General features: G+C 42.4%; 1 protein-coding gene across 1 annotated transcript in view; it reads right to left on the minus strand.

Moving 5' to 3' along the window:
• Positions 1-240: 240 nt before the first annotated feature.
• Positions 241-21,768, minus strand: part of SEC16B (SEC16 homolog B, endoplasmic reticulum export factor) — a 222,747-nt gene continuing 201,219 nt past the window's right edge. The window contains exon 26 of the mRNA XM_088461883.1: positions 241-1,127. Coding sequence (XP_088318009.1) covers positions 1,050-1,127 — 78 coding nt within the window. The 3' untranslated portion in view covers positions 241-1,049. The remainder of the gene's footprint in view (positions 1,128-21,768) is intronic.

Consider the following 21,768-nt stretch of genomic DNA (forward strand, 5'->3'; position numbering starts at 1 on the left):
TCACTTTTCACTCTTTTACACTGCTTAGTAAATAGACTCCTTAGTCACTGATGTATCTGATCATCTGTTTGTAGACCAATAATTGACAGCCACCATTTTATCAGTCATAGCCTAGACATGTGCGCTGATCCCCGTGTTTTGGTTAGGATTTTAGATCTGCATTCATCTGCATGTTTTGGTTTTGCAAAACCACCCTCAAATGTTTTGGTTTTGGATCTGTTTTTTTTTTTTTTTTTTAAACTTGGTAAAAAGTTTTTAAATACAGCTAAAATCATTTACTTTTTGCAATCCTAAATCCGAATTTCGGATTTATCCGGATCACCTCAGGAGTTCAGAACCGCAACTCAGATTTATCCAGATCTCCTCAGGAGATCAGAACTACAACTCGGATCTGTCCGGATTCACGAAATTTGGGTGGATTCGGATCTCTGGAGAACTGAACCGCACAGCTCTAGTCATACCAAGTAGAAGAAAAGCTGAATTGGCATTGGGAAGAGGCAAAAACAGCAACTGAGTGTTTGTAGGGGTTTTATTTTTAGCTCTAGGTGTCCTTGAGTCCAAGGAAGCAAAAAGTTCTGTCATCTTCCTCTGTAACAAAACATCTGAAAGATGGGCTCACTCATGAATTTATAAAACACAATTATTAGCCTCAACTAGCCCAAACATCTTCATCAATGCTTGATAAATGGCAATAATAAGGCAGTAGAGGATCATTAAACAGGGATTGGATGGATGTATACTGTATTGCTTTCAAGCTTTTAATGTAAAATACACAGCACATTGTGCACTAAACTATCTGCACAAGGCTATACCATTCTATTTTACATTAAAACATTCCTCACTTTCCTTTCTCAGATTCCTTATCTTCTCTGTAATTTTGTTCTAAAAGCTATTTTTTTTCTGATTAACATATCATAAATGAGTACATTTGTACGGCCCTGACCATAACTTTTTACAGCAAACAAAAATTATTTTATCTGGAAGAAAAAGCTCGGGTGCACTTATTGTCCACGCGGCTCTCCCTGAGTGTTGACTCCTGAGGTCGTTGTTTATCTGGGTTGCAGCGGGTATCTTCTTCGTGCAAGATGAATGGGCTTGCTAATATTTCGTCCGGCATCTTGGAAGAACTAGGGGAGAAAGAAATGAAGTGTCAAGCTCATCTTTATAACAGTTACATTAAAGTGTTTGCTAACGTCAATATCGCTGTGTATGTGTTTGCTAACGTCAATATCGCTGTGTATGTGTTTGCTAACGTCAATATCGTAAGTGTAAAACGCAGATTAGCACAGTTATTTCACAGGGGGATTCCGCCATGTTATATTGCCAATAAAAAAATGATGACAAGTTGAGCATTTTATCTCAACCATTAGACTTTTGGAGCATTGCAGCAGAAATAATATGGACTTATATATATATCACACCATTGGGTATTCTCTATCTGCTTTATTTTTCTTTTAATGAACATTTTCCTCTCCACCGTACACACAAGCTTAGCGGTAATAAACCTGCAGCCGCTGTATTATCCCTGGCCCCTGGGAGCTGTACAGTAGTGGAATATCCTATGTAAGCTCCTGTAATATATCTGGTAGGCACAGTGTAAGCAAAGCTCTGCACTATGGATTCTTTAATGTACCACAGTATTATTTAGACTGGATCATTGTGATGTCCTAAACAGACGTAATACAAATCTTCTGTGATAAAAGCACATTTTAAGACATGGTGCGATGGCTGGAAATGTGCTGATTCAACCGAACTAGATTCATCTTATTTTACGCACACAGGTTTGAAAACTCTAGTTACATTTTAATAATAATCCGCTTTTCGTAAACTAAATAAAATATCTAATGTTATTTGAAACCTGAACTAGGGGCCCTAATTTAGTGTTGTACGCAAACCTGATGAACAACTAGTTCATATAACTAAAATAAACAGATGTATTATAACAAATGAATAGGTACTAGTTAAATACATGGGCACCACATTATATCCAGGGCCACCTTTAACCAATTCCTCATCTCCACTGCTATGCTAACAGCAAAACTAGCATTACATTTATCACAATAAATTTGGCAAGAATTCAAAAGCCTGTAATCAGGGGCGTTTTTAGAGAGGGAGGGGCCCGTGTGCAGTCTCTGAAATGGGCCCCCTCCTCTCTGTCCGGCAGCGAGGAGCTCACTGAGCTGTGGCCGGCCAGCGCCGGAGTTATAGACTCTGGGCGCCCAGAGTCTTTAGATTATGCGCAGGTCACTGGGAAAATGGCCGCAGCGGGCATTTTCCCTGTACTGCGCATGCGCAAACGACTGGAAAATGGGCGCGGCAGCCATCTTCCAGTCATTTTTACAGCGTCGGACCCCCGCACCGACGTGGACTTCGGAGAGGTGAGTAATACTGGACCCAGGGGCCCATCTGCCCCGCACGCCCTGCACCCATTATAGATATGCCCCTGCCTGTAATACTGTGGATACAGGGGTGTTGACTAAAATCTTTATTATCATTATATGTATTATTTATATTCCTTCCTTTTGAAATGACCAAACTGAAGCAAATATAATTATTGTTCTTTAACTTTTTACTTTAACATCTCTTGTACTCCAGAGTTATGCTGGGTACACACTAAACGATATGTCATCCCATCTGGACTGACATATCGGGCACATCGTCTAGTGTGTACCCGCAATGTCACTGACGTTGCACGCTCCCTTGGGTCATCAGTGACATCCTCCGTCGGCTGTTACATGCAGGGCGATGGGGGATGTCGTTAGCGAGGGCCATGCTGCCGAATGCAACATGGCCCCCACTGTCGCTGCCTGCATCGGCAAGTGTGTGTGCACTTGCTGATGCCGGCTCCCCCGCCAGGCCTAGTCGCTGCCGAGGTCGGGCTGGGTACACATCATCTAGTATGTACCCAGCCTTAGACAGCCCAGTTCTCCAGCTGCTGTGGAACTGTAAAGCTGGGTACACACTGGAGCGATGCATGAATTAGCCGATTTGGCCAAATGGGAAAGACAAATTGTGGAAATCATGCTCTGTGGTTGCACAATATGGGCGCTCATGAGGTCGCATGCAACATCATCAGGTTTGAGGTGCTGCACAACAGACCTGACAATATCACATGTGTCGCTGTGCAGTGTAATGAAGGACGGAACGAGTGATCGTTCCGTCGTTCATTACATCGTTTTGAAGTATATCCATGATCCAACATGTTGGCCCGTCGGGCAGACATCTTTTCTAGGTACACATCGCTCAGTGTGTACCCAGCTTTAGTTTTAGCGTACCTTGCCAATATCTGCATGTGCTACGTAACTGCATACAGTAAGAAAATATTTAGGAAAAACTTTAAAATCATTCCATGTAGAAAGGAGAGGAGTGATAACTGTGATATACCATACCCAGATTATTTACAAGGCATAGAATTGTAAGAGATTGCTTGGTGATTTTTGCCAGGTGACAGAAGACAAATTAGTGCAGGCCAGCAATATGATAGAAAGCTGTTTGAAAATTATGATTAATGCTGGCAAGGAAAATTAAATATTCGGGGGAACCAGTCATAGAAAAGTGCTTAACGCCCAATAAAGCCTTAATCCACCTGTGATAGAAACACCAAAATATATTATATTATAAGGATTAATAGAATATATTGCAAACCAAATTACTGGAATTGGAGGGAGCACTATGTAAATGCTGTATCATAGAGAAAAAGACATAAAATAAAGTTCAAAAGTAAAATAGGAAATAACATCGGATTATTGTAAATACTTAAATTGCAACTGAATTCAGAGAAAATATGTTTATATGCTGTTGAGGATGGTAAACACTGCTCTTTCCTTATTAGAATGTCAAAACAGCTCTATTTACTGAGAAGATCAATCATGCTGCCCTATTTATGTTATGTTAATTATAGGTTGAAAGGAGAGTTAAATGAGGGTGAGAGGGAAAGTGTATGGTGTAGGAGAGCATATATTATTACATGAAGGTGTGAGGGGGCTGTGTGGATCAGAAGGATGTATGAAATTAGATGTGAATGAGGAGAATGAAATAAGGGACGAGGGATGAAGATGTATTGGGACAAGGGAATGTAAAATGTTAGATACAAGATAGCAAATATAATTTAAAACGACACATGGACCCATTTCCTTAAAAAACAGACATCAGGACTGTTCCTCCTGTGAGGCCTCATCTCAGACAGCATCATACTAAGGGTCCCATTTAATAACTAGTCTTAATACCAGCTGCATATTTTGTTTAGTATTGCAGTGATACTAGCAAATATGCCCTTGGTATTTAACATTACTTACCCTTCTGGCGAGGTCCAGCGATGTTCCCCTCCTCGGCGGCATCAACTGCTCTGCTGCTCACAGTCTATCGCTTCCTGCTTTGTTATGCGCATATGTGTGACGGCCAGTCCTAACACGCGCATGACACTTTCACCAGGCAGGGACTCGGCAATGCTTGGAAAGCTTTGCTGAAGCTGGAAAGATTGTTGCCAGGTCCCCATTGCCGGCAATAGGACCTAATCGCTCTCGCCATCTATATAGATGACATAAACAATACAGTGACAAACGCTGTAATCTTAGTTTACCACTGTTGGTTAAATAACGAGAAGAAGACATAACCCCTTTAGCAAATGTGGAAGGGGTTATGTTTCGTTGTTAAATGGAGCCCTATGGGTGGAAAGGAGGACTGGTGGCCCCAGAGGTGGGTCTGCAGCGCAGTTCAAAATTAAAATAGGGGAGTCACACCAACTGCCAGTGAGGCCTGGACGGCGATGTTTGGCAGCATTTGGAAGGGCTGTTGGTGTGGATTGCGCTGCAGCCCGGCCTCTGGAGCCACCACTGGAAAGGAGTTTTGTTAATGATTAAACTTTTAAAAGCTGCACAATCCATCTGAATCTGCATTTATCATACCACCTGTGGCTTCTCTGTCTTACAGTTAACCATAGTCTGACAACCTTTGCCATGGTGCAGTTGTTTGCATGCGCAGGGCAGGATCACAGTTGATGAGACCAGAACGTATCCACTGACCGAGTAACCAGCTCTGCACCAGAGATCGGGCACACTGCTGGCAGTGACAGCACGGGGATGAGCACCCTGAGACCTGAGTGCAGAGTACTGTAGATACTTACTGACAGCAGATGCGTCCCAGGGGCCCACTTTAGCAATACTGCAATTCAAATAAGTGTGCTAGTTTGTATCACAATCTAGCACCATGAGCATAATATACGGTAACTGCTGGGACACTGTGTAAAGTTTGACCCCCCCCCCCAGGAATTAGGCTGTTTGTGTCTGATTGAAGTACCTTGTATTTGATACATTGGTATTTCAGGGTTTAAGCCCTAATAAGTGTGATGCTAATAAAAATAGTACATAACAAAACCTGAATTAGTAACACTACTACCACACTTATTTGGGATACAGGACAACACTTGTAACAATAATAGACACATACTGAACACTACACAACAATGTATTATTAACTACCACACTTACTTGGGTTACAGGACGACACTTGTAACAATAACAGACACCTACTGAACACTACACAACAATGTATTATTAAACACGTAAATACAATAAATAGACCTAAATTTGTGCATTTGATTTTTGAAACCCATTTTCTGATATAATGGGGGCACTGTCACATAAGAAACGGCCTGCTCACTGCATATGCCAGTCAGATTTTGGTAAAAGTGTATTCTCAGTGCACTGACTCCTGAATACCAGTGAGGTATGATGCTCATTTATTAAACAATACTGGAGATGGAATAGTTAATTTAGTAGTTGAGGATGCAGCCCAGTAGGGGAGAGACTCCAGATTAGGGCTGTCTTTTGAGACACACACCATTGATGGTTGTGCACACTTCTGCCAGTGGACCTCCATCACCAATATGCAGCATCATACCTCCCCCATCATTGGCAAAAACCATCTACCACTGTATGTTAACCTGTGATAGTAACTAACTATTGATGGTTGATGATAATAATCTCTACTCCTGATACCTGCACAGCTAATGATTGAGAGGCAGCCCTTGATATCTCCAAAAATAGGCTGTGGACTGGGACCAACACAACTTCACTTTGAGATGCTGATTTACAAGCAGAGATAGAACATTACAAGCAGCCAGCCATCCAAGTGTCTCATACTATGCTTTCCAGCACCAGGCTCTAGCACACACCGCAGATCTACTTTCCTTTGCACATGCACAAACCATCCATGGTTTGAGTCCATCTAAGGATTTCTGGCAAAGGTTGACAACATAATAGACAATCTTACAATAGCCCTTTAAACCGCATCTTATTGGCTACTTGTTTGCATATCCATATCCTTTCAGCATTGATTGACTCAAGGTTTTGACAAGCTCAATTCAGTCTCTCCGGTCAACCCGAATGGACATCCAGCAGCATGGTACAGGAAGCTAAACGCTGTATCGCCAAAGAAAGGAGGATTGCTCTTAACCAGCGCAATGTGAGAATAATGGGCGTATAGACAGCCTCTTGCAACAAATTATGCCAGCCACTGTGGACAGGAGGAAACACCCAAAACTAGATACGAGAACAGCGACCTGTGTAAGTGACTGGCATAATATGACTTTTCTGGCTGCAGTGACAAAGAGATGGCTGGAATGGGGCACCACTTTTTCTCAATGATGAAACTGAACTGAAGAGGCAACATACAAACTAATGTGTGTGTGTTGGTCTCTGGGCCTTATTCAGACCTGGTCGCAAGCGCTGAGCGCTCGCAACCGGGTCGATGGTGGGCCAGTGCACATGCGCATGACGGAGCCGGCTCCGTCGTGCACATGCGCGAGAACCGGATAGCGACGGGCAATCCGTTGCTTCAGATCTCGCACCAAAGGGGTTGTGCTGTCGATGTTGAGTGACAGCACGCTCCCTTTGGTGGGCGGACCGGGGGGGGTGGCTGCCCAAAAGGAGGCGTTCCCATGTGAACGCCTCCGTTTGGGGCCAGCCCCACTGACATCACGAGTGATGTCAGTGGGAGAGATTTCGCTCTTTTAGAGCCGAAACCTCTCTGGGGCTTGCGGCAACGAGACCCTACCACAAGGGTTTCGTCACAAGCCCGTCACAAGTCCATCGCGACCATCTTCCTGGCTGCTGGTCACCCACAGCTATGCGAGCAGCCAGGAGGCTGCTCTAAAATAAAAAAAAGACCGGCCCTGATTTAGAGCTAGCGCTCTGTCAGAGCGTCCGGCTCTGAATCAGGGCCTCAGGGCCTGATTCAGAGCCGGATGCTCTGACAAGAGCGCTCGCTCTGAAACAGGGCCCTCCTACCTAAAATTGGAGCGGCCTCCTGGCCGCTCGCATAGCTGTGGGTGACCACCGACAGCTTATGCGAGTGGCCAAAAAGATGGTCGCGATGGTCAAGACCATCGCGACCATCGGGCTTACGACAAGACCCTGCGATAGGGTCTCGCTGCCGCAAGCCCAGGAGTGCTTTTGGCTCTATCAGAGCCAAAAGCACTCCCACTGACATCACTAGTTATGTCAGTGGGGCCGGCCCCAGACGGTAGGCATTCCCATTGGAACGCCTCCGTCAGGGCAGCAACGCCACCGGCACGCCCACCAAAGGGGGTGTGCTGTCACTCACCATCGATAGCACGCCCCCTTTGGTGCGAGACCCATAGCGACGGCTCCCTCCGTCCTGTGCATGTGCACTAGGACACCATCGGCCCGCTTGCGAATGCTCAGCGCTCACGAGCGGGTCTGAATCAGGCCCTCTGTCCTCAAATAGTGGGATGATGTGTGGTGGGGTCTCTAGCAGCACAATGTTTAGCAGGGAAAATGATCATAACTATAACATAAATGTTATAATGAGCAGTGCTATGGTGTGGGGAGCTTTCATGGGATCAGGTCTCTTTTTGGGAGGCAGATGTAATAAATATATAAGCCTAAGGTGGCTGGAACCCTTAATCAGGCCCTGGTAAAATTAACTATTACATATAACCCCTGTCTGCGCCACTATTTTACTCAGTGCTGTTCAAAGATTATATGCCATTTATTTTGATCCCTGCCTCGGAGCTTACAGATCAAAGTCTCTAACATACAGGCACACATGCACTAGTGGTATTGCTTTGTAAGAATCCAATTAACCAATCAGTATATTTTTGAGGTTCAGGAGGAAACTGGAGCACCAGGAGGAAACCTACACAAAGACAAGGAGAACATGCATATTCCACATCAATTGGCCATGACAGGGAATTGAACTCAGGACCTCAGTGCTGTAAGTCAGCAATGCTACACACTACGCCATCCCTGCATAAATGCGCAGAGCTCATGCTTAGATTTCCTTTTCCGGTTATATTACATATCTTTCACTGTGGTTCAATCAAGGAAAGCTGTGCTGGAGAAGACTTTTATCTATCTAAAAGAATCATTAAGGAGTGCAACGGTAAAGGATTATTGATATGCTGTCTTGTGAGAAATCTCAGATGGGTTTAGCTGTAAATAGCTCAGGATATTCAAGTTAATTGCAAAATAGATTCTGAACCATGGTGCACATCTGTGAATGTTTAGGTAAAAGGTATATTTATGGAAGACGTACTTTTTCATGGCACAATCCATGGGATAAAATATAACATCTTTGTATCTGTATTTTGCATGAGTAGCTACATATTGACTATTATATTTGCTTTCTTTAAATCTAGTAATTAAAATACAGAAGTAACAGCTTTTGTTAAAGTTCATCAGATTTTCTTTTCTTAAAAAAGGTCTTATTATTAATACATCAGTAATAAAGATATCCAAGATAATGGTTTGAGGATAAGGGATATATCATTTCCTACACAATAATTATGTTAATGGTAACAATGTTTCACTTTCTTCCTTCTCTTTATAGCAGGGATGGGGATTCTCAGGCCCGGGGGCCGTATAAGGCCCTCGGAATCATTTGGTCTGGCCCTTGAAGCTTTTTCTGCAAGCCTCATCTGGCTAGCAGGGTGCCTAGAATGGCACCCTGCAGCCAGAATCTATGCAGCAATGCCGCCTGGAGCGTCCTTAGTATGCTTCAGACGGTCACACCGCTGCCCTTACAGCTCCCCGGAGGGTCCTCAGGATGCTCCAGGCATTGCTGCAATCACCGGTGATTGTGGCCTCTGCCCCATGTGACGTTGCGTGGAGGGGGCGTGGCCTGCACCAGGCCCACGAATAAGGTTATATAGATCAAAATGGCCCTCGGCAGAAAAAAGGTTCCCCACCCGTGCTTTATAGGGCAGCACAATGACTCCAAGGTAAAAATGAGTTTATGATATCCCCACAAGGTGTTTTCTTCTGGTGTTCCAGATTTAAACCACAACCCAAAGACATATCTGTTGGATAATTGGCTTTTGACTAACCAGGTCCTTGTGTGTTTGTGTGCCTGCAGTAGATAAGCTAGACCAGTGTAGGCTAACCTTGACACTCCAGCTGTTATGGAACTACATAACCCAGCATGCACTGCTACAGTTTTGCTATTAGGGCATGCTAAAACTGTGGCAGGGCATGCTGGGATTTATAGTTCCACAACAGCTGGAGTGTCAAGGTTAGCCAACACTGAGCTAGACTGTAAGCTCCTTTGTACCTGAATAAAGTTGTATAATCATACAAAGCTGTGGAATGGGCAACACTTTGTGCCAGATAGGAAAAAGACATTTGATAACTGCATTTAGCAAGACAAGACTGCAGCAGAGGGGAAGGGAAATCCTTTTAACCCTAGAAATATATTACATTAAGCCCTGCATGGATCCATATGAAGAGAATCATATAAGTATAATTCAATTAGAATAGTTACGTAAAATGAAAATAAATTTGTGTTAGTGATTCTATAAGAGATTAACCAAAATAGGACCTGCAAGTACCATCAAGCTGGAGATTAGACAGGAACAATAATTACTTGCAGCTATAGTGCATCCGGAAAGTATTCACAATGTTTCACATTTTATTATTATTATCTTTAATTTATATGGCACCACAAGGGTTCTGCAGCACCGTACAAAGTACAGAAACAGATGAGCACACAAGACAACAGTTATTAACAGTACAGACAATGCAGGACAAGTACATGATTTATAAACAATGCTGCATAACACCTAAATAAGCAGCAGGGTGTCAGTAACCAAGTTTTAGGTGCCATTGTAAATGAAAGTAAAAGTAAGGGAAGAAGAAGCACGTGAGGAAAGCGGGCCCTGCTCACGAGAGCTTACATTCTAAGGGGAGGGTCAGACAAACAGGGGTGACACAGATGGGCTAGATAGTGAGGAAGGAGCATAGAGTAGTGGGTTAGGATGAGCGCTGGAAAGCATTGAGGAAGAAATGGGTCTTGAGAGCCCATTTGAATATTAAGAGCCAGGAAGCCAAGTGATGGAGGAAATCTGAACGAAGGCCAGGGAGACAAAAAAAAAAAAAGAAAAGGGCAGCTACATTTTCCACATTTTGTTATGTTACAGCCTTATTGCAAAATGGAATATTTTCATTTTTGTCCTCAAAATTCTACACACAATACCCCATAATGACAACGTGTAAAAAGTTTTTTTTTGAGATTTTTGCAAATTTACTTAAAAAAACCCCACTAAAGGTGTGTACACACATAACGATTTTTTGAACGATTTAACTATAATGACGTCGTTATCGTAAAATTGGTTGTAAAATTGTTCATCTTTTTAAGCTGAACGATGAACGTTAATCGTTCATGCTCGTTCACGTCTGTAGTTTGTAGTTCATCGTCCGTTCTGACTGTCCAACAAACGATTTTCGTTCAGTAAATCGTTCATGTTGTGCAGAATGAACGATAAACGATTAACGACTTCCATTCACTGTATGCATGATTAAAAAATTGTTCATCGTTCATGAAAATCATTCATTAGTTTAGTAACCAACGATTTTTAATGAACGATTTTCGTTCACTTTTTCAAAGGGAAAACTGAACGAAAATTGTTCACTAAAATCATTGGTTACTAACATCGTTGTGTGTGTATGCAGCTTTAGAAGTCACATGTACATAAGTATTCACGGCCTTTACAATGAAGCTCAAAATTGAGCTCAGGTGCATCCTGTTTCCACTGATCTTCCTTGAGATGTTCCTACAGCTTAATTGGAGTCCATCTGTGATAAATTCAGTTGATTGGACATGATTGGAAAGGCATACATCTGTCTATATAAAGTCCCACACTTGACAGTGAATGTCAGAGCACAAACCAAGCATGAAGTCCAAGGAATTGTCTGTAGACCTCTGAGACCGGATTGTTTCGAGGCAAAAATCTGTGGAAGGGTACAGAAAAATATTTGCTGCTTTGAAGTCCCTTAAGAGCACAGTGGCCTCCATCATCCGTAAATGGAAGAAGTTCGGAACCACCAGGACTCTTCCTAGAGTTGGCCGGCCATCTAAACTGAGCGATCGGGGGTTAAGGCCCCTAGTCAGGGAGGTGACCGAGAACCCGATAGTCACTCTGTCAGAGCTACAGCATTCCTCCGTGGAGAGAGGAGAACCTTCCAGAAGGACAACCATCTCTGCAGCAATCCTCTAATCAGGCCTATATGGTAGAGTGGCCAAACGGAAGCCACTCCTTAGTAAAAAGCACATAGCAGCCCGCCTGGAGTTTGCCAAAATGCACCTGAAGGATTCTCAGAGCGTGAGAGACAAAGATTGAACTCTTTGGCGTGAATGCCAGGCGTTATGTTTGGAGGTAACCAGGCACCGCTCATCACCAGGCCAATACCATCCCTACAGTGAAGCATGGTGGTGGCAGCATCATGCTGTGGGGATGTTTTTCAGTGGCAGGAACTAAGAGACTAGTCAGGATAGAGGGAAAGATGAATACAGCAATGTACAGAGACATCCTGGATGAAAACCTGCTCCAGAGCACTCTTGACCTGGGGTGACACTTCATCTTTCAGCAGGACAATGACCCTAATCACACAGCCAAGATATCAAAGGAGTGGCTTCAGGACAACTCTGTGAATGTCCTTGAGTGGCCCAGCCAGAGCCCAGACTTGAATCCGATTGAACATCTCTGGAGAGATCTGAAAATGGCTGTGCAACGACGCTTCCCATCCAACCTGATGGAGCTTGAGAGGTGCTGCAAAGAGGAATGGGCGTAACTGCCCAAAGATAGGTGTGCCAAGCTTGTGGCATCATATTCAAAAAGACTTGAGGCTGTAATTGCTGCCAAAGGTGAATCAACAAAGTATTGAGCAAAGGTTGTGAATACTTATGTACGTGTGATTTCTTAGTTTTTTTTCTTTTATTAAATTCGCACAAAAAAATTTTTAAACGTTGTCATTATGCGGTATTGTGTGTAGAATTTTGAGGACAACAATTAATTTATGCCATTTTGGAATAAGGCTGTAACATAAGAAAATGTGGAAAAAGTGAAGCGTTGTGAATACTTTCCGGATGCACTGTATAATAAATACTTTCTAAAATGCCAGTATCCTGACTTTTAAATTAACATTTTATTATTACATTTACATCAGGGCCTGATACTGAGTCACACGCAATCCACACGCAATGTCGATGTTCACGTAGTTGTTTACAACTGTGCTAAAGAGAGTATATGCACAAAGGTTGCAATCAGTTCAGACGGTATCTGAAAGGTGGGGTAAAAGTGATGGGCATTCCTGGGTGGTGACTGGGATAGACTGGGGCAATTTTCGATGGTGAAATTATGCGACCGATGGTGCCGTAGAAGAATGCACCAATCGGTATTAAGTGGGCGTTTCAGTCCTTGCACATTCGGCTGCACGGATGTACACAAGGGGAGGAGTTAGTAGGGCATGTGCATAAACTCGTAGATTGACGACCGCCAATACACGCTGCTGCATTCGCTTTTGCGTGTGACTCAGAATCAGCCCCTAAGGGTGGTTAGCCACTAGTGTTTAAACACTGCAAATTACTTGTGATTTTACAACTAGTATAGTATAAAGAAAGGAGCACCACCTTTTCGGTGTTCACCAACCAGATTGCAGCTTCAAACTTATACCAAATGAATATTACAACAATTCATAACAGTATTAGAACAAAAAAAATGGAAAAGTCTGTAAAGACTGCTAGTAGAGGACAATTGAATAAATAAACAAAATTGGGATGAGGCTACCAGACAGACACTATTCTTCCCTTGTGCTCTCCCCCAGCATTATCAAGGGTAATACAGTACATTAGATACATTTTTCTATTTTTCATACATATCCTGTTTGGGCCTGTTGAATATATCCATCTTTTCAGAAAAAAACATCTATGGCAAAGAAATTAAAGCTGTTCATTTGTTCAGATCATTTTGTTCTTTGACTCATATCATCAAGTCATTGACCTAGGGCAATGACTTGCTGATATTTTTCATACATATCCTGTTTGGGCCTGTTGAATATATCCATATTTTCAGAAAAAAACATCTATGGCAAAGAAATTAAAGCTGTTCATTTGTTCAGATCATTTTGTTCTTTGACTCATATCAGCAAGTCATTGACCTAGGGGTGTAACTAGTCATTTGTGGGCTCCATAGCAACATTTGTAAGGGCCCCTTGTCCCACCCAATGGCAAAAAAACAAACAAAAAACATGGGACAGAGAAGAAGACAGGTCACCCTCAGCTGTGGGCCTGCTGCACCGATGGGAGTTACACCCTTGCTAGTCCATCTACGTTTGAGAATACAACATCAGAGCTTATTAAAACTTATTCAGTATATCAGGAATGAAAGACTAAGGGGATGATACAGAGGTGGGCGCTATGCCAAGGCCGCTGTGTATTTGAACGCTGCGGCTGTGCAAAATTATGCAAAAGCCACAGGAGGCGTCTTAAACCCACTGCCAGCTATTCTGATCCAATGCTGCATCTGAAGACACAGCCATTGGATCAACTATGAGACCATCGGACAATCGAATAACCCTTAGGTGTCTCAGGAATTCCAGTATAATCATGCTGCTGGAGCCAGTGAAGCTGAGTTTAACAACACAGTGACTGGCTTTGGCACGCCCAGAACATAAGGCTGATATGCCCCTATTTTCTGGAACGCTACCCATTGTTGTCCCCAAAACGCCAGCAATATGTCAATCATGCAATCATGCAACTGACATCATAGCACATATGCAGTGTGGTTCCTGCACATTCACAGATCAACAACCATTGGCCAACTACGAAAACAGAAATACCGTCCATCTCAGAATTGTCCCCTAAGTGTCCTCTACCAGCTGAGCTTACAGAGTTTTCCATTTATTTTAGTTATCTACAAATAAAACTCTTTTTGTTCAAAGTGTTCATACCCATTTGTGCTAAAACCTGTATCTGCGTGAGCTTGTATTGCAGAACAATTGCGATGAGGTTTCTCGGGTGCTGTTTTTTCCATTACAGTGTGTTTTGTTTAAAGCATGTCACCACACTTGAAAATTGACTGGCTCTCTAGGGGAGTGTATTCTACTTGGTCTTAACATGAGCTACTTTATAAATGTTGTGCTTTTTTTGTACCCATTTAATTCTACAGTCAATTCATTTCTATGACTTATTGATTTCAATGTAGTTGTGTGCTTAATGTATAACCTCAGTTGAAATGAATGGCCCATAGACATTAATGGAGCTGCAAAGTACTGGTAATTGTTTTTATTTCTCACATCAATAGAGATTCAATTTATCTTTATTGACGTGTGATCAAAGTAGGGGGGGGGGACTATCACAGTTAGAGTGGTAAAAGAGTTTGTGTGTCTGTATAGCTAAGGGGAGTCCTCAACAATTGATTCTTCAATCAGAATGGCTTAGATAGTAGCAGTGTACATCATACCTTGTCGTATGATGGGGGCGGGGTTGCACTTGAATTACATTTTGGAATAATAAAGGCTGATCTGATTTAGATATACCTTTGTATTTTAAAAATAAGGTACATGAGTCTATTTATGAAGGTAATTATGGAAGAAAAGCAGTACATTCCCACTCTTTCCTTCATATTTGTCTCATCTCAACCAACCATGGAGGGGCATGGCAGGAGATTAATCAGAGTGGGGCATGGGTGTACATACATAATATAATAGAATGAATCATTACCGTTGCCTACTGCGCTCATCCTTGCTTTGTCAAAATCTATAATTCTCTCTAATGCACACATATGAGCAAAACTGTCCCTATAAGAGGGGCCCTGGTGTGACGCCATCCAGAGAGCCCCCTTAAGCTGCACTTGCAGATTGGACAAAAGCCAATGTGACTGCATGGATCACCGCTAGGCTACATGCACAAAAGCTGGTGCTACATGTGCAGCCTAGGTGGGGAGTGACTATGCAGATAAGTGGGAAGCTTTCCCGTGTCCACAATGTGACAGACAGGGACATCGGTGGGGCCGCCATCTGTCCATATGTATTACCAAAATAGTTCTTCAAAAACGGATCACCAGGGCTCAATGTGCATATGTACATTGAGCCCATGGCTCCGATTTTCTTAAGGACATCTCCATTTGGATTGAAATTTATAACAATTCTGGGCTAGATATAATGGATTCATATTATAAGATGAAACTTGCACATCAACAGCAGGGGCGCTGAGTCAAATGCACTGGTGATTTTCATCAGGGACCACGCAAGGATGTTAGGCATTGCTGCCCCCTGCGTGTAGGTCATTTCAAGTTGAGCTGGTTCTCAGCGTGATAGTAAAAAATAGTTAGAAAGCTATGTCTGGTAAAGGAGTAGGAACGTCCAAGCCAAAAGAGTATTACAGCAGAATAGCAGGATTACAAGCAGAGGTTATTACTTCGACAGTACCGTACAGCTATATTTAATAAACGTCAGATGTGTCAACAATTTCAATCCGATGGACTTTGCCGGCAGATTACATGGATTAAATGCATAATTTACCAAGCACTGGTTTGCAGAGTAAACTAATATCCAATGGTGACGCCCACTGGATTTTTCTGTAAAAGCACATCAGATTGCCGTTTAGCGATTCAAAGCATCCTCAAATGTAAAATCGATGGCATTAAACTGAACCAAAAATCGACCAACACTTTCTCATACTTTTCTATTGGTTTAACCATAACACATGCAATTCTGATATCACAAACACACTATAAAACACCCAAAATAATGGGAATTCACTGATATGTTGTTGTCAGGTAAATAGCGGTAGTAGTTGAGTGGAGTTTGCTGTTTGGAGGCGTTGGGAGTATTTACTGCAATTCTTGGAAGATGTCTTGTGCTTCTTACTGTTGTCACATTTAAAATTTTGTCTCATTATTTTTAATTTCAGTTTTGTCTGTTTTTGTGTGGGAGTGTGATTGTGGAGAGTGCTTTGGGCATTTGGTCCATCTAAATCTTCTCAAACAGGCATGACTGTCTGAGGATGAGAGCGTCATGACAGGAACAGGGATAGCCAACTACAACATGTTTTGCATCACAAACCACCAGTACATCATACTTAACTACTGTGCCTTCCTAGTGAAGTGTGCTAAATGGGGAGATAATACTGGCAATAGCGGAGTTTGCTGTGAGGGGGGAGGGCCTATTGACGCCAGAACCCAGCCTTGCTCCTGGAGTGGTCAGCTGCAAATCCTCTCCGGGCTTCTCATGGAGAGGAGAGACATAAAGTCAACAAATACGCTGTACATTCAGGGATTGGGAATGGAGGTGACTGAGATAGACCTCTCTGCTTGGGCAGCCTCAGCTAAATGTGTGTGCAGACTATAGAAATCCTATCCTTAGTTCATGCCACTGTGTCTCCTGGTTGGGGAAGCAGATGGAGGTGTAGGATAGGGTCTTCAGGGTGGACAACACCCGGGTCAGATTTTGGCTGAACGCTGGCTTACTGATGCCCACCACTCTAGAGGTGACTAACTGGAAGGAATCATTGGAAAAAAAAGTGCGGAGCACACAACAGCTTGTGCAGGCCTGAAATGGGTGGGTCTGGCTAAAGTTGAGCCTTAACAAATTCATTAAGTTGATGCGATAGAGGTGGAACATCTGTATGACCTCACCATCAGACACAACTTTGAGGTTCAACCACCCACAAAAACACCTAGGCCAGCATAGGCTCTGCAGGACCTCTTCAAGCGGCTGTTATTGCTGTGTTTCCACCTCCTGTCTCCCCCCAGTCAGCTGGTTTAGTGCTACATAATGGTGATGCCTATAATAAATAAAGAGCACATGCAATGCTTGCATCCCTTGCAAAACCCTTTATCCAATAGCAACAGTGCAGCGCCTGGTTGTGTCCCTATAGGCAAGTTGATTTCACCAATAGAATGTTTTTTGCCCACAAACACACTCATCAGATGCTACAGTAGATTATTAGTTGGGCGATTTTTCCATCTATTTTTGATAGAATTTAATCGGTATTTCATTCCAATGCTTGGTAATATTGGCGATTTTTATACTGTGCCTTAAAAAAAAACATTGCTTGTGATGTTCATTTGCACTTTAAAGTCAGTAATTAAATAATTTTTTTTGCAAATTTGCACTTGGCAAATCTGCGGATTGCAAAGTCGACAAAAAATCATCAAAATACCCAAAATCGACGTTTAGTAATAATAGCTCGTACTGCAGAACAAAGCCAAGAGGGTTAATGCATGTGCAGATTTCAGGAGCAACCGGGTCATACACTGGAAGCAAAATACAGATGCTGGAGACTCAGGTGAGTGAAGAATATGGCAACTTCCTGTAGCCAGACCGGAGTTTAATTGGGCAGCTGGGTCTGGACAGTGAAATAAGTGATCATCTGACTGCAAGTATATGGAGCAGCGAGAGCTTTTTTTTTTTTTTTTATAGATGTGTAAATTGCCAGTGAGTAACCCACCAAAGGGCCTGATTCAGAGATGGACGCAATGGAGATTTTTACGCAGAACGAGTAACTTTTTGCTAGGTAGTCAGCGTCTGGGGGAGGTAATGGGGGGTGATTAGAAAAACGCAGGTGTGTCTTACCATTTAAACGGCGTTACATGGGCGTGCTTAAATTAGCCATTGCGATCTACTATGCAACAAGAGAGCTCCCTGCGTGTCAGGAGAGCCGCTGTATTTGAGACAGGTCAGCCCTAGCGCAAGGGCTGCATGGATGGTCGATGTACGTCGATGTTACAGTGGGCGTGCCTATGCTTGGGTAAACTTTGGAACTATTAGCATATTTTCGCAAGTGCGTTCTGTTCGTAATCGCAGTTGCGATCACATTAGCTCCCATCTATGAATCAGGCCCTACATCAATTTATGATACTGTAATTATAATTATATGTAATTCTTTAAAAGAACGATTACCATACATTTAAAAAAGACAACCAATTCTAAAACGCATTTGATAATTATAAAACAGAATTTAAAGGACATTAACGAACTATAACTATATTATGTATCCATAATTGTGTTACATTTTAGAGAAATGTCTAATATTCTGCTAAAACGAGTGGATTAGTTAATATAAAGTACATTTGACCCCTTCTCCAGTGATTAATGGCCCTTCTGATTGGTTGTGATAAGTCAAACCACCCCTTCGCCATACCAAACAGTTTTTCTTGCTCGCTGAATGATTATTTTTCTATTAATTTAATGTGATTGCTTTTTCTTGATTTCTTAATTATGTTTGCACAACTAGCGATGGGTTGATTAGCATTTATAATACTGCTATCACAGCACATTTTTGATTCTCACATAAAATCACCATTTATTGTCTTTCAAATGCTCAGAAACAGGTACCAAGTAATTAAAGATACTTTTTGTAAATTAGTAAGGTAAGAAGCCGTAATACAATTGCCCGGCTTCTGGCTCTATATAAAGTAAGTAACACAATCATTACAATCTATTAATTACTTGGGAACTACTGGATTTTGTGGATGCAAAAATATCTGGCAAATTAAAACAGAAACAATTAATAAATAATATTTTCATCCATATGCGGAAAAAAATATTTAGAGTAACTGCTTTTTTTTTAGGAGGAAAAATAATGATCTGTTTGGATTTGCACGACAATAATTACTGCATCACAATTTAAAGAAGAACTTACAATCAAAATTAGTATTGGGCATAATTAATTATGTGAACTGTTAATTCTGCCTCTTCCCCTAATGCACCGTTTTCTTGAGGAGTGTGGTAGAACAGGCAAATAGCACATCATAGGTAAAGTAAGAGACAAGATATAAATATATAACACACTACCCAATGCTACATTTTGGGTGCAGTGCTATGTAAAGGGAAGACAAAAAAAAGGGTATAGAAATTAAATGTTGGCCCCTCACAATGGGGAAATCACGTTACAAATAAAATGTAAATTGCAAAATGAGGAAAATTCTTTTGGGACATTGGATGAATACACACAAATTACTGTTATGTCCATTCATCACTAACACTATTTAAGGGATAGATTATACTATTTCCAGGATGCAGTCATATGGTCTATACTCAGCTATGATGTCGACATTGTTGAAATGTCAACAGATGACATCCTCAGAATGTCAACGTTCACAATTAATGTCAACATGATGAATAACGAATTAGTATACCACACCCACTAATTCCAAATAACATTAAACTGACTGTACCATACAGATGGCTTGATGGCAGCCCATGACAATGGATGTGAGTAAGCACTAGTATGCCTTATGGTGGACATACCGGGGCCAATGCAGAGTTGCAGATGGATCTTGAGTGTTTTTGCACTCTGTAGCCGAGCGTACGCATCTATGGGTAATTCAGTGTTGTATGCAACTCAGTGGCATCTCCACTTGCAGCTGGAGGGATGTCACTGGATACTAAGGGTTGGTCATGTTAACGTTAAATTTACTGAGGGTGGATTGACTGAATTGCAGGCAAGGCAGAATTGGCATCTGCGGAGATCCATTTTACCGATACGGATGCTCACCAGCCCTGAGACATTTTGCAATGCATGCTATTACAGGAAAAATGCTCAATTTACTGATCATATTTCCTGTTTTGTGTACTTGTTATGTAATTCTCCTGCATAGAAATTGAAGAGAACTAAGCTGAGAGTGCAATTTTCTGCTATTATTTTGATTATGTTATTTTTATACAATACAACTGTTTCTGATGCCCAGCAATACAAGTGGAAATGTACTTTATCACAGGACATCTTCAGGGTTATGAAAACAGATCATTCAGGACATCCTGGGCCTGAGTCAGAGTGACGTGCAAGTCCCTTTGCCGACAGTTCTTGCAATTTTAAACACACCGTGATTGCATCCAAGACTAGCATATGTAACTAGGGGCAACTACGGGCCATTCAGTCATCCGAATCTCAGCCACATCTCCCTTGTGGCTGAATGGGTGTAAGTGGGTGTTCACAAATAGCTAAGCATTCTTAGAGGGTGACGTGGGCGTATAGGAAGAAATGTGGACTATGCAGAGTTTAGAGTACACCTGGATCCCTCTGATTTCTGACAGATCCCATGCACAGCGTATAGGGCTGGTGAACTGCCTGCCGATAGTAATGACTGATTTTCACAAGCAGATGTATTGTGACGATGCATCCTCAGAGCTGCATGTAACTCTACAGGCGGACACCCGCATTTCCGAGCATGCAATCTGGCTGCACTCGTGGCTATCTTGCATGCAGCGTGGAATCACGCCCTATGTCTTTTACTGTTTATTCACATTTGAGTTCTGTTCTAGTTTAGACTATTAGATTAGTTCTACAGTATTTTTAACAACTGTAAAGAGATGTGGCCTGACAATATAGGGGGTGTTGTAGAGACAGTGGGGGGAGTACTGGGCAGATTGGGAGCATGGGTTTACGTCCCCAAATTTTTAAATAAGGAAGGAGAATTTGAAGTAAGGCCTGCAGAGAGCATATTATTTATTGAACACCTTCCATAAATGTAATGTACCAGGGCCTGATTCAGCAGCGGATAGAGTAGCTACAGTATCGCAGCTGCTTAAATGGTAGTAGCTGCGATAGCCTCCTGCATGCATTGATCTGAGTTGCGTTTTAGAACGCAACATCGGATCATCTGCGATACCATTGTCTGGCTAAGTGCCCATGGTGTCACACAAGCTGGCCACCACAGATGCTGAAAAGAGGCCAGGAAATCTCTGTCAGCTAACAGAGATCAGATCCTAACCTCCTCACTCCCCCACAATGGTGGTGACACGCCTCCGTTTTGGGAAACAGAGGCCATCGCCACTCCCTCCCCGCCCCCAAAATGGCAGCAGACTGTCATTCACTGACAGACTGCCGCCAAACTGCTAGCAACATCACAGACCCGTACTGCACATGTGCAGTACGAGTGTGGCGCCTGTGCCACAAAACATCGGGAATCTGTGTAAAAAACTGAGCTGTGTCCGCAGCTAAAGGCCAATTTTCAAGGCCAATTACAAATGGACCTGTCTGTGCATGACTTTGCCCAAAGTTACTCTTTTTTTTGGACAGATTGGAGAGGGAAAAATTTTCACATGGGAATGATGACATATTTATATATTAACATTTGCACCACAGACCGAATTGTAAACAAATATCTATAATACCCAACACCTCGAGGTATTACTTTATTGTTCTTTTGGCAAAGTCGCAGCCATTGCTGCAGGAGAATGGTAGCAGCTGTGAGGACAACATGCTCCGTGATGCACAGTACAAGGAGCCCGGAACCTGGCTGAAGCGTGCGAAACGGAGCACCGGAGTGTGGCTCACATGCACAGACAACCAAATAAAAGAGGATAAGCCAGTGAAAGGAAGGATTTGATGCGTCTGAAAGGCGCAGAGACACCATTGAAAGCGAGATAGTGTTTAGAGAAGTTAGAGAGTGATTGTGCAGACCAGGAGGGAGTTATAAGAGAGAAGCTTTAGAAATAAGAAAGCATTAATCAACAGTGAAATTAAATT

The sequence above is a fragment of the Taudactylus pleione genome, unplaced genomic scaffold, assembly GCF_031769625.1.
Source record: "Taudactylus pleione unplaced genomic scaffold, aTauple2 ptg001123l, whole genome shotgun sequence".
NCBI classification, from domain to species: Eukaryota; Metazoa; Chordata; class Amphibia; order Anura; family Myobatrachidae; genus Taudactylus; species Taudactylus pleione.